This window comes from Cydia fagiglandana, chromosome 19, assembly GCF_963556715.1.
Source record: "Cydia fagiglandana chromosome 19, ilCydFagi1.1, whole genome shotgun sequence".
Lineage (NCBI taxonomy): Eukaryota > Metazoa > Arthropoda > Insecta > Lepidoptera > Tortricidae > Cydia > Cydia fagiglandana.
The window spans coordinates 7004874-7019110 of record NC_085950.1 but is presented as its reverse complement, the minus strand read 5'-3'; the positions used below and the strand labels follow the sequence as shown (position 1 = coordinate 7019110).

Genomic DNA, 14237 nt, shown 5'->3' with positions numbered 1-14237 from the left:
TTATCTATGGAGTCAACTATAAAGTAGCTAACACACTATCGCACCGCACCAAGGTCATTGTGGGACGCACCCATAAGTAAAAGGGAGTAAGCGATATCTCTTTCTCCCTCTTACTTATGGGTGCGTCCCACAATGACCTTGGTGCGGTGCGATGGTGTGTTGCGGCTTTAAGACCTGCCGCACAGTGTAGACGTTGGGAACAGTAGAAATTTAATAAAACAAAATACTTATAGTTTATACAAAAATATACTTCATGTATAGTTTTGTTTCTACAACTAAAATTTGTGTTTTTAACACGTAATGAATAGAAAAATAAATAAATAAATAAAAACCGGATTGATTCGGATTCGCCCACCGAGGTTTCCGTACTTTTTAGTATTTGCTGTTATAGCGACAACAGAAATACATTTGTGAAAATTTCAACTGTCCAACTAGCAATCACGGTTCATGAGATACAGCCTGGTGACAGACAGTGGAGTCGGTACAGAACCCTGAAAACAACTATAACCAGGCGTGGCTCACTCCGCGTTTTCGTCGCTTTGCTACAGGTAGCTAAAAGTACATCCGTTCGACCCCAATTTTGGGGTTTGCCATAAGCCGCGCGTGGCGCTGTCGCCACCTAGCGGCCATATCTGTGCTGATCGTAGATAGAGTCTTCTGTACCTAGTACTATTATTTATTCTGTGCTATAACCACTTGCAGTCCAGCAAAGTCCATTTTACAAGAAAAATTCAGAGCACTTTCATTCATTCATTGGTATCCTCCTTTTTATGGTATTTAAATAGGGAGTATTACTGCAATGTTCTGCCGCCAGAGTGCAGCACTAATTTGTTTAGTAGACCATAGATAACTTATACATACTAGGCATTAAACAGTTTTTAGGGTTCCGTACCCAAAGGGTAAAACGTGACCCTATTACTAAGACTTCGCTGTCCGTCCGTCCGTCTGTCTGTCACCAGCCTGTATCTCACGAACCGTGATAGCTAGACAGTTGTAATTTTCAGAGATGATGTATTTCTGTTGCCGCTATGTCAACAAATACTAAAAACAGAATAAAATAAAAAGATTTAAGTGGGGCTCCCATACAGCAAACGTGATTTTTGACCAAAGTTAAGCAACGTCGGGCGTGGTCAGTACTTGGATGGGTGACCGTTTTCTTTTTGCATTTTTTTCCGTTTTTTTTCTTTGTTTTATGGTACGGAACCCTTCGTGCGCGAGTCCGACTCGCACTTGCCCGGTTTTTTGACAAGTTTTCACTATGACATTGATGTACCAATGTCTTGGAGGATATAACCAACGGAGACGCCATGTCTAAAATTTTCGGTACAAAATAGTCTGCCGTTTTTTGCGGGGGAGGGGCACATCAAATGTATAGGTACGTCATGTCAGATAAACGTCAGTCCATACATATGGTTGACATGTGGTTGACCATTGGCCGCCTATTTTCGACAGAGGGGAACGCCTGTTAATGGCGGCTCCATTGTTAATTACTCCGAGACCAATGTGGTTTGTTTAGTAAACCATAGAGTAACTTATACTATACATACTAGGCCTTAAACAGTTTTTCGACAAGTTTTCACTGTGACATTGATGCACCAAGGCCGTTTGTTTACAGGTGGCCTTCCGCGAAACGCGACAAATCGAATTTCTTTATCTGCATGCCTCTCTTTCGATTGAATAAGCAAGAATGATAGAGAGGCAGAAACTGAACTTTCGATTGTCGTGTTTCACGGTAGGCCATGTGATTGACCTAGTGACGGATGTGTCATTGATGATGTCAATGAGATTTGTTTAGTGTATGTGCTAGTGGTGTCACCTACGCAGAGCTTTGCCTAATATGGAATATTATCAAATATTTAATTATGTTTTTCGGGTTCCGTACCTCAAAAGGAAAAAACGGAACCCTTATAGGATCACTCGTGCGTCTGTCTGTCTGTCCGTCTGTCACAGCCTATTTTCTCGGAAAGTACTGGACCAATTAAGTTTAAATTTGGTACACATATGTAAATTTGTGACCCAAAGATGGACATGTTTTTTTTTTATAATTTTAAAATAAACAAGTTCGAAGTTATTTAAAGAAATAGCAAAAAAAATACCATTCCGGGGCCCTTCATCTCCGAAACTACTGGGTCTAAAATTTTGAAAAAATACACAAGATAGTTCTTTACCTATAGACTATAGATGACAGGAAAACCTATTAGAGATGTGCAGTCAAGCGTGAGTCGGACTCATGTACGGAACCCTAGAAACGCGAGCCCGACTCGCACTTGGCCGGTTTTTTTTATTGTGACATGTTATAATATGCGAAAGTAATAAATAGTAAACCTAAAATTAAAACTACCTACAAATTTAATTAACATTAAAATAAACCTACTTAACAATTAAACAACAATAACCCGCTGGATGGCTACGCCTATTCGAGAGCCAGCCCTAGGGTCACCCGAGGTCTCAAGTAGAGATGCAACGGATAGTCGACCATATAGATAGATATTCGGCATGACCATCGGCCGAAAATTCGATATTCGGCCGGCGGAACTATATCTAGATTTAGGTTTTTCAGGTGCGCATTGTGCAGGTTTTGACCTGCCTGCCTAGCCAAGGTTACAATCGCTATCGCTTCGACAACGAAAAGCATTATGCCTCTCTATCACTCTTCCATATCAGTGTGACGGTGACAGTTGCGTTTCGATCGCTACGGAGCGTAAGCGATTGGCATCTTGGCTACGCGGCCAGAGGGCCTACCGCGAACCACGTTCGACGTGTTGCCTCTCTGTCGCACTTGTAAATTCGTACGTAAGTGTGACAGGGAGGCAACACGTCGAACGTGGTTCGCGGTAAGCCCTCTGTTTCGTAGTGAACGGTCGCGAGGACTCATTTCTAGTTTCGAAATGAGTCACGTGCAAGCCAGTGGAATGTTTAAATTGTTTTAAAATAATAAACAAGTACGATTATGACCGTGACTGTTTCTTGGTCCAATTTTGTTTACTCCGAAGCATGTTACTATCCGGTATCCGGCCGGATGTTAAAATATTGGCCTGATACCGGATAGTAACTGAATATCCGGTGCATCTCTAGTCTCAAGTTTTTTTTAATTTCCTGGAAAAGGATATGGGCGTTTTGCTGCTACACGGCCGGTCCGCAAATATTTATTTTTGTGATTGTTATAATAAGCCATTCCATGATGGGTATTTTATTGAGCATGTCAAAAGCACTTGATACAACATATTCTACTAACAATTTGTGTCACTATAGTCCTTTGGCAGACAGGCAGAACAACAACACGAAGAAGTTGAGCCACCCATTGCCTAAGGCAAATCCTCTCTATGTTTCGTCTTACAATGTCTTACTAAAGCCTGTTTATACCGAGACGCGTACTCGCAATCGCTACGATCGCATTTAAAAGGCTTGCCAGTCGTGTGTACCCTTTCATGCGTTCGCAAATTTGTCATCTGACGGCATTTGTAATCGCAGTATTTGCAGCTGTATGGTTTCTCCCCAGTGTGCACCCATTTGTGACGCCGTAACTCCGATTCCCATCTACATTTAAAGCCGCATTCGCACGTATAGGATGATCTGGAATGTATCACCTGATGTAGCCGTAGGTGGCCCTTATAACGAGCGACATAATCGCACTGTTTGCAATTTAATTGATCCTCATCAAAGTGATAGTTTTTATGTTTATTAAAATTTCTCTTGGAAATTGTTTTATAATCACATTGAGTACACTTTAATTCTGTAACCTTTTCGCCTTTCTTGTTCAATTTAATCTTTGTCGAACTAGAAGTATCACTTAATTGTTGGTTCATTGTTGAATCTAATGAAAGTCCAGATAATATGTGCGTGTCTTGAATGTGTTTTCTTAAAATATGCTTTTTTCTGAAGCCCTTGTTGCATTCATCACAGGTGTATAGTTTCTCTCCACTGGAAGAAGTCGCGACGGCTAGAATGTGAAAAAAAAAACTTTTAATGACGCTACCATGTTTATGAAACCTGTTAGTTATAAAAAATAAGTTTACAAAAGGCCTCGGCTAGTCTGTGGCCATGAGTAAGCCCATTCATAATAAAAAAAAAGGTACTTAATTAAAATCACACTACTGACATCAATATAAGTCGCAAAAATTTGAATAGACAACGTTCGCTAATACAAATAAAAAATTGTATGGGAAGTTTTATAGTTTACTCCTGTGTGACGTTGATCAGTCCGTTGCTTAGAGCATTTAATAACCGGAGTCGCCTTTAAGAGCTTACCCCGCTGCTGAAAACAATACACAGTGTATCGACTGACGTTTATCTGACATGGCTATATTGGCTATTTGTACGTTACGTACAAATCATGTACAAATAACCATACATTTGACGTGCTCCTCCGCAAAAATCGGCAGACTGTTTTCTAGAGAAAATGACAGCCAAGAAGCCTCCAATTACTCAATGCTCTAAGGTCCGTTGTTGTGGTCGGTGCAATGCCCCCTTGGGACTGTCTCAAGTTAATATTAACTGTGTTAGTTTATAATTTACAATAATGCACTGTAAGTACTCACCCGACTGTGACGATTCGTCGGCACTCGGATCATTAAGCGTCTCAGTCTTAACTAGAGGGTCTTCATCTGAAAAAGGTATAGTATAGATATATTACGAAACAAGTGCGAAAATCAGGAAATTCGCAACGAGTGGCCATAAATTGAAACACGACCGAGGGGAGTGTTTTAAATGGACACGAGTTGCGAATTACCTTTTCACATTGTACGTTTTATAGTACATATGTCACTTCAAATTAACCGATTCGTTGCGTATTCCATTTTCGAAAACTTTTGGCTGTGGCGCGGCACAACCATTTCATGACACGGCACCCATGCCATGCGCCATATAATATGATGACACTCCTCCCGTGTCATACGCCACACGTAAAAAACATTGATGACACGGCAGGCGTGTCATCAGCCCCGAATCGGTTAATGCCATAGGCACGTATTATCCTTAATCCCGCCCTAGGCGGTAGAGTAGCATTGCGTTGTAGTGGTATCACTGTACTGGCCCCATTCATGCCTCATTCTTATTGCCCGTAAGGCCAGTCCTTAGATATATACGTCAACGGCCTTTGCCTTAAGCAAATTGTGAAACAAGTAAACTCACGTAAAACATCTGGCCCATCTTCTTCAGCCACCTCTGCCCTCTCTGCGGTCACTTCATCTGAAGCAAAGATGTTATTATTTAGCCTCCTAAGACCCCGAGTCATTTTTGCAGTTTAGAATTTGGAACAGGGCTCGGAACCGGTATTTAAATACCTGTTAATATCGTTCCAAAACCGTTATATTATTTCGTTCATTAAAAAACCGGTTAATTGATGGAACGCGAACTAACAAATTACGTTCTCTCCCCTAACCGGTAAGAAGAGGGAACGGAACTTTATGGTTCGCAGGGAACGATATAATACCGATTACTCTAGGCTTTCGGAGACTCTTGGTTAAACTCGTTGTCATACGTGAAAGAGATAGCAATACTTACTCGTTCCGATATTTCCAATTTTACCGGTTAATTTCGTTCCTCGAGAACGAAATGAGAACGTATATGGCATAAACCGTTATCTCAAAAGAACAGTTCTTTAACCGGTAACCGCAAACTGAAACGAAATCCTTTTCGTTTCCGGGCAAAGGAACGAAACCGGTTTTAGAAATGAGAACGGTTTCCGAGCCCTGATTTGGAGAACCTTCTTTTATTCCATTATAGTTCAAAATTGTATTTTAATTTGTTCTTTTTAAAGGAACTCGGGACTTAGGAGGATAAGCACAAGAGATGTACACGAAATTCTCAGTGTCAGGTGTCAGCATTGTGAACTATACTCTGTATCTTTAGGTGCTAAAATAAAAGTAAAATTATTCGTAAATTTCGGGTAGTTATAACATTTATTGGTTAACCAACCAAATACAAAACCGCCTGGACCAGTCACTGAACGACCTGACTTTAACCTACATTATTTGATCATGTAATGTTTTCATCTACACTCAACTGGCTTAAAGAGCTATTTGAGGGTAGATTTTGTTTACTTTTATTTAAATACCTAAAGATACAGAGTATAAGTGTCTGGTCTCCATTGCGGTTCAGAGGGATACTTTAAAGCGGGCCACAGACCATAGTTTTAACTGCACAGTTTTAACTGTTCAGTCAAACTGTTCAGTTAAAACGTACGTGTGTAGGCAAATCTTGAACTGTGCAGTTGAACTGACGATCTAATCGAAATTTCATTAGATAAAGTTTTAACTGTACAGTTTGACTGAACAGTTAAAACTGTGCAGTTAAAACTGATGGTCTGTGGCCCGCTTAATGTTTTAGTTTTCTTAGGTCTTTATTAATTGTAAATATTGTAACTTCCTAAGGGTCATCCTTCAGTTCAATTAAATTTAAAACCTTTTAATATGGTATTTTGATATTTACCAGTTGCTTTTCGGTGAAGACCAACATCGTGAGGAAACTGGACTAATCCCAATAAGGCCTAGTTTCCCCTCTGGGTTGGAAGGTCAGATGGCAGTCGCTTTCGTAAAAACTAATGCCTACGTCAATTCTTGGGATTAGTTAAGTGGACCCCAGGCTTCCATGAGCCGTAGCAAAATGCCGGGATAACGCGGGGAAGAAGAAGAAATTGGAACAAACTCTATTTTCTACACTACAGGTACTAATTTTAGTTTACTGGGCCTTTGAGGGTAATTATATTGAACATAATGTTTTTACCGTGTATTGTATGAACAAGGAATAAATTTTAAGTACTTACATAACATGACGAACGCAGACTCATCACCCGTCCTCTCATCAGCCACTTCGATCTTAATCATAGGCTCCACTGAACAAGACAGGTAAAATATTAATGAAACAAGCTTAGAATTTTAAAGTATATAAAATAAAACCCAAAAAAAATGTTTCAAATAAGCAAAAGAAAAATAAAGAATGAAGATTATTCTAACCAATTGGGACCAAAACCAGGCCTATGGAACTCTCCGCGCGAGCTCGGATTTATACCTACGAATCTGCTCCCGTTCACGGTAGATAGGCAAGCCAGTTGGTTGCCACACGCGCTCACGTACGCACGTCACCGCGCGCCGCACTGTCAATTTTTACGATAGTTACACCTACCTAACTATTATATATTATACCTAAGAACTGATGTAAAAAGTAATGAAATAAATGCATTTGTATTGTATTGTATTACAAGCTACGTAGTAGGTGCCTACCTAATACCTACTATTGGATTTCTTTAATTAAACATGTAATGTTTATTATGTATGACAAATGTATAGTTTTAGATATCTATCTATTTGAAATAGGTAGCAAATTTTTAATTTATTTTGGTAAATGTTTATTTTAACAACAGTAAGTTAACTTTACACCGGAAAGTGCCTACTCATTTTTGCTCTGGGTAACTTATAATTGCCTGTATACCCTCCCTTCCCTTATAGTTACCTGTATTCATGGGGTTTCTATTATTTTTCTTTATTGTGTAACATTAATCTCTATCTGGTTTTAAATTACACGAAGTTTTAAAACTAATACTTGCAGCACCTCTAGCACAACGGATCATTATAAAACGCGGCTTATAAAACGGCGTAAACACTAAGGTTACTGCAGGGACATATGACCTTTTAAAATGACTATTTCGCAAACACTAACGTATAATTGGAATATGAAGTATAATTTAAGATTTAGATAGAATAGATAGATAGATAGAATACTCTTTATTGGCACACCTCAGTAAAAAGATACAAAAGAAAAATACAATTGATTAAATAGATAGATTTAGCTTTCCTTTTATTTCACTCCGCTGTTTAAGTAGGTATTTATTTATCATTTCTAAGCGTCAGCAACCCTAGCGTTGTGCCGGTGCGCGCGGTGCGGGGAGCGGCGCGTTGAAGGTCACTCCATTGTATTTTTGTGTTGGTATCAAAACGGTAGGTATTTGCGTTTTGTTTGAGAGATAAGTATCTGTTCGTAAGAACTATTATATAATCTGTGCCAAAACAGAAGAACAGGGGTCTCTGCCCCGAGTATATTATTATGCCATTTGGGGTTGAGACCCTTGGCCCGTGGGGTCCTAATGCTGTACAACTTTTTAAGGAGCTTTCGACAAGGATTGTAGACTTCACTGGTGACCGAAGAGCTGGCAGCTTTCTCGCTCAACGTATTAGCTTAGCAATACAGCGGGAAATGCTGCCAGCATCCTCGGCACCATGCCAAAGGGGCCCAATTTCTTAGACTTATTTTAGTTTAATTTTATTTTATTTAGTATTAGTTTTTAGTTTAATTTTATAGATAAGTTACTTTATTTTTAATATTTGGACCAAAACTAGTTTATAGAATTGAAATGTCTGTTTTTAGGTACAAATCAAACAAATTAATATTTTTTTCAAAATACAGTAGCTACAGTACAGTAGCCGGTCAGAGGTTTCATATTACATTACTTTTTCAGTCTTTATTTCAGAAATGCATTTGCCTTGGCAAGTTTCAATGTGTGGGCGGGATGATATGCTAACCTTTGGCAAGCAGTGCTCCCTCCAACTCTGCCTGGCTGCGCTGCACTTGCAGCTTGAAGTCACAAGCATCTCGCAGGCGGCCCACGCATGTCAAGCAGATCCCACGTGAGCGATCTCCATCAATTGATAGCTAATAGAAATATTGACTCTAATTATATGAATTATATAAATGAGTCATAATAAGTCATAAGTCATAATAGCCTTTATTGCCAAAAACTAAAACGGTATTACATTATATATATATATATATATATAAACAAGTTAACTTAAAAACTAGCACATTTGATTGTCCGGTTTAGTGGTTGGCGTGTCTTGTGACACATAGGCCTCTCCCAGCTGTTTCCATTCCTTTCTATTAGCGTCTTCTACTTTTGTTTTTGTTCTTAATTCTTCTGCTTTTCAGTTCCATTTGTTTCATTTTTTTTTTTAATTAATAATAAATGAGTCACTTAACATTAAATTCGGACAAATCCAACTGTCAGATTTTGGTATTAAGGTAATGACCCTATTCCCTAACAGGGTAGAGTGGATTTATGTGAGTTTGAAGTTAAAAGTAACTCAAATAACAACGAAAGATTTCATACAAATGATAAATAGGTAGTCTTATTTACATGTAGATCAAAGCACTCTTTGAGCATGTGGGAATATATCTCTGTTTTGCCGAGATGTGTGTACGGCGTCGCCAGGTCCTTGTCCGGAGGGCATCGCAGGCAGCAGCGACATGCGTTCATCACTTCCATCACTGTGGCCACTATTCACCAAAATTATGACTGTGTCGTGTTTATTCAATACAACCACGAGAGAAAAACAAAGAGAGAAGAGAGTATAATTGGGAATTCAGAAATTTCAGAATGAAACCAAAACAAGAACAAAGGGGGCGATCGAGACAGAGACGCGAACCACGTTCGAGGTGTTGCCTCCCTGTCACTCTTATGTACGAAATTACAAGTGCGACAGAGAGACAATACGTCGAACGTGGTTCGCGGTAGGCCCTCAGAGACCAATTATTTTTTTAACGACCTGACATGTACGTTCAAAAACCTGTAGTTTGTATTATAATATTTTAGAGAAATGTTCAATAATTTCTGATACAGAATTTTTTTCCGTGTACTTATTAAGGGTAAAAAAAGACTTATAAGTTATCATTACAATGCAATACTAATTTAAAACCAATCAATAGACCATATTGGTTTATTAATCTTGGTAAGATAAAATTATATGGATATATTTGATATCGAAACGCACCTTATTGAACTGTCACTGTTGTGGATTGTGGACATTGTGGAGCATGCTCAGAATTTTACGTTGCTCAGTGTTTACTTGTTTACTCTTTCGATTCGATAAAATCTACATCCATGTTTTATTTGTACCTATAATATTTAACGTAATATCGGTATATGCAAGTCTAAAGAATTAGTTTAGGTTGAGGCCACCTTGCTTGAGCCCCAATGGACGTGGTAAATTCATGTCGCTGCTGCCTCCAATGTCCTCCGGACAAGGATCTGGCGACGCCGTACATACATCTCGGCACAAAGGAGATATATGCAGACATGCTCAAAGAGTGCTTCGATGTACATGTAAGTATATTACAGCTTTGTTTATTTTATTAATTATAGTCAAACTTATGCAGGTGTAGCTCAAGCAATTCCTAAACAGCTTAAAGTTAAGTAGAAGCTCAAAGAAGTAGTTGAATTTCATATGGTTTTAAAACAAAAAATCGATTGGAAACTAAGAAACTTTTTTTTTTATTTTTTTTACCAAATTTTTTTTTTGCCAGCAAACTGATAGTGATAATTCATTTAGTACTACAGGTAACAGGTACAGGCCTTATGAGGATAATTTATATAAATTGATTTTATCAGTTTTTTTTTAATACATATTTTTACTTTTTAATCAGCTACATGTATTCAATTCTATAACTTAATGCTGGCAACTGATCATTCAGCATACTTTTTAACCTTTCAAACTTTTAGTTAACACTGGATGCAAATGTCTCGCGAGGGATTTGCTTGACGTGTGTGAATCGTCTGCGAGACGCGAGTGACTTCAAGCTGCAAGTGCAACGCAGCGAGACAGAGCTGCAGGCAGCGCTGCTTGAAGGTTAGCTTCAAGTTAACACATTCAGTGCCGAAAACCCGACTATCAGGTATTTTATGATTTCATTCCCAGGCTGGACAACCCTATAGTCAGGATCGTGGTACTACTGCTTTATATGACGAAATTGTGGCCTGGCACGGATGACTTGTTTGGCTGGGTGGCAGTGAATGTGTTCAAGTTAACTTTTTCCTCATGCGATCTGAGGATTGTGACATCAGGTTCTTCTGTTGAAGACCAGATTCATCCATATCGGATGTTCCAGAGACTATAAGCACAACTTTGCAATTCTGCCTTTTGGATTCATACTACTAACTAGATAAAGTAGTAGTAGTAGTAGTAGTAAAATACTTTATTGTACAAAAAGAAACATAAAACATGAAAGAACACACATCATTAGTACAAAGGCGAACTTATCCCTTTCAGGGATCTCTTCCAGTTAACCCTTGAGCAGTTGAGGGAAAATTGGAGAACGGTAGACATAAAAGCTGTACTAAACGGCATAAAGATAAAATATTTATCTATCCTCCTAATTTGAACCTTTCATGAACCAAATAAAGTAGCATTTCTATTTTATTCATTGCTTTTTAAAACAAACGAAATCCGTTCTAATTTACTTATAGAATAAGGTTCAAATTAATCAATTTATAACTTTATTATGACACGACGAATATAAATAATTATAGTTTTAGGATACTATAATTATTTATATTCGTCACAAAGCTTGTGTGCAAAATGGGGGGCATTTCTTCAGAATGATGAAAATATATTGTGCACATATGGTGAACGATTCCTAACATCATACAATTCATAACATGTCTATTTTGAACTACTCTATAACAAAAAATAAATCTAATCAGAGCTGGATAGTTGGGTGGGTAGGTTCATAATCATAATCATAATAGCCTTTATTGCCAAAAACTAAAACGGTATTATATATATAAACAAGTTAACTTATAAACTAACACATTTGATTGTCCGGATTAGTGGTTGGCGTGTCTTGTGACACATGAGCCTCTCCCAGCCGTTTCCATTCCTTTCTATTAGCGTCTTCTACTTTTGTTTTTGTTCTTAATTCTTCTGCTTTTCAGTTCTATTTGTTTAATTTTTTTTTTTAATATTGTTTCATTTTTTTTTATGACAAGTGTTGAAACTGAAACGTGTTGGAGCTATTTCTTATTGTTTCAGTGTTGGAGCTATCTCTTATAGGAGCTGGAAGGGAGGGTGGGTTGGTTAACCAGGGTAAATGCGTCACTTGAGGCGTGCGTCTTTTAAACATTACTTCTAAATGGAACAACCACAAGAGACTCGATTATCCCAGTTGACCCTACCTTTCCTTGTAAGCCAATGGCGCCATCTATGCAAACCTTTGACAGTTGCCAACTCCATTGTAATGAACTCCTTTATTTTCAGGGTCTAGTCTAGTGGAGCCTATGATTAAGTGGGAGATCTCTGATGATGGCGTCGTTAATGACTCTGCTTTAGATGTGTTAAGTAAGTACTTTTAAAATTTTGTTTTTTTATTTTATTGATTCATAAAATGTACACAGCATTACAGCGGACTAATACACTGTGAAATTGATAATAGACAGTATTTATACAAACAAGGTATATGATACAGTCTAGAAAGGAAAAACAGAACAAAATGTCAGAAAGAAAAACTAATACAAGACAGATGATTCACGCTTATCCAACGCCTCACAGAACTTCATACATTCTTTACACAGATCCATCCAACTACTTGCAAATACATCACATTCCGGTGCTGATGCGAGGAGCGCATTAATATATTGTAGAGCGCGGACAAGTGGCGATTTGCTATGGGACACAGTTCGTGTTTTAGGCACATCTAATAGGTGATGACTTCGTGGTCGAAAATTAAATTGGGCCTTCTTAGCCATAGATGGAACGAAAATATTTAGAATAGAAACATAAAATGAACTACAAGGTTTTTATACAGTTGCTACAAGCACATAATAAATAATAGTACTAGGTACAGAAAACTCACTCTCTAATAAAACTCGTCTGTTACGATCAGGACAGATATGGCCGCTAGGTGGCGACAGCGCCACGCGCAGCTTATCGCTAGCCACCAAAATTGGTGTGGGACGGATGTAGTTGTAGCTACCTGTTGCAAAGCGACCAAATCGCGGAGTGAGCTATGCCTGCCACTAGCCTCAATCAGTTTACCAACAACACAGCTCTAATCAGTATGTTTTTACTTTGTTTCAGGTGAAGACTTTTTAATCAAGTCAGAGCCGCCGTATGATGAGTTGCCAGAGACAGGTAAGGGCTGGTGATGATAATTCACATTAGCACTCGGAACTTAAAATCATATACCACTAAATTTTGAACGCTTGGACGACCATGATAAAAAAAAGTGCTTACGTCCCCCAACCTACCCTAATGTTGCCTTGTTTGTGTCCAGACGTTGAGCGGCCCAATTCCGAGATCGCCATGGCCAGTTTCGGTGGAGAGAAACCATACGCTCGCGAAGAATGTCACAGGAGCTTCAAAAATAAGTGTGTCGTAAAGAAAGACATCCAAGAAACGAGCTTACTGTCCGAAACTTCATGTGATTCAATAATGACCCAGGAAAAAAACAATAGTGATTCTTGTGGTTCCACAATCCATAAGAAAAAACATGGTGTTGAGAATTTGACGCGGAAGGCTAAATTAAATTGCCGCAAAGTAAAAAAACCTCTAAATTGTAGTTACACGAGTCCTTATAAAAGTAAAATACTCAAAGATCGGACGACCCACACAGTAAAAAGCCTTTTTAATTGTGATATCTGCAGTTACACAAGTTCTTTTAAAGGAAGACTGCTCCGACATCAAATGATACACACAGACGTAAAGCCTTTTCTGTGCAATAATTGTGCTTATCAGTGCAGTTCAAAAGATAAGTTGCAAGTTCATCTGATGATCCACACTGGCGAAAAGCCTTTTAACTGCAGCATTTGTGACTTCAAATGTAGACGAAAAGCAGAACTACGAATACATGAGATGAGACATAGAGGTGAAAAACCTTATCAATGCAGTCAATGTGATTACAAGTGTGCTATAAAATCACAATTACAAAGACACGAGGGTATACATCCTGGAATGAAAAATAAATTGCATAAATGTACTCATTGTGACTACCAAACCCATGATAAGTCACATTTGACTCGTCACCTGAAGGTACATACAGCTGATATGCCTTTTAAATGTGACCTTTGCGATTATCAGTGTCGAGAAAAAGATCACTTGCGTTATCACCAAACGAAACATACGGGTGAAAAACCCCATAAATGTAGATATTGTGACTTTAGATGTACTCGGAAATCAGATTTACCGGCTCACGAGCGTATACACACTGGTGAAAAGCCTTACAAGTGTAATCACTGCAGCTATGCGTGTCGGCAGAAACATGTTTTAATTGGACATATAAAATCTAAACATCCTGGTGAACAATGAGAAGCTTTACAAGTGTAGTCACTGAAGCTACGCGGGTTGATAAAAGCATTTATTACGTTGACACAAAATCGAATCATCCAGATGGAAAACCTTATCGAAGATCGAAGCACGATTTTCGATCACCATTCACATATGAAACCAAGACATATGTGACCTGAGACATTAATT

The 14237-nt window shown here is 38.5% G+C and overlaps 2 protein-coding genes across 2 annotated transcripts; one reads left to right on the top strand and one right to left on the bottom strand.

Annotated features, from left to right (window-relative positions):
- Nucleotides 1-3141: 3141 nt before the first annotated feature.
- Nucleotides 3142-9324, bottom strand: LOC134673712 (zinc finger protein 254-like). The gene is made up of 6 exons (XM_063531712.1): nucleotides 9128-9324; nucleotides 8517-8646; nucleotides 6764-6832; nucleotides 5131-5187; nucleotides 4539-4604; nucleotides 3142-3940 (listed from the first exon to the last, which is right to left on the bottom strand). The coding sequence occupies exons 1-6, from the start codon at nucleotides 9254-9256 to the stop codon at nucleotides 3306-3308; spliced, it is 1086 nt and encodes a 361-aa protein (XP_063387782.1). The 5' UTR covers nucleotides 9257-9324; the 3' UTR covers nucleotides 3142-3305.
- Nucleotides 9325-9815: 491 nt separating this feature from the next.
- LOC134674201 (uncharacterized) lies at nucleotides 9816-13620 on the top strand. The gene is made up of 6 exons (XM_063532260.1): nucleotides 9816-10093; nucleotides 10490-10616; nucleotides 12024-12104; nucleotides 12843-12896; nucleotides 13039-13185; nucleotides 13568-13620. The coding sequence occupies exons 1-6, from the start codon at nucleotides 9965-9967 to the stop codon at nucleotides 13618-13620; spliced, it is 591 nt and encodes a 196-aa protein (XP_063388330.1). The 5' UTR covers nucleotides 9816-9964.
- The last annotated feature ends 617 nt before the right edge of the window (nucleotides 13621-14237 follow it).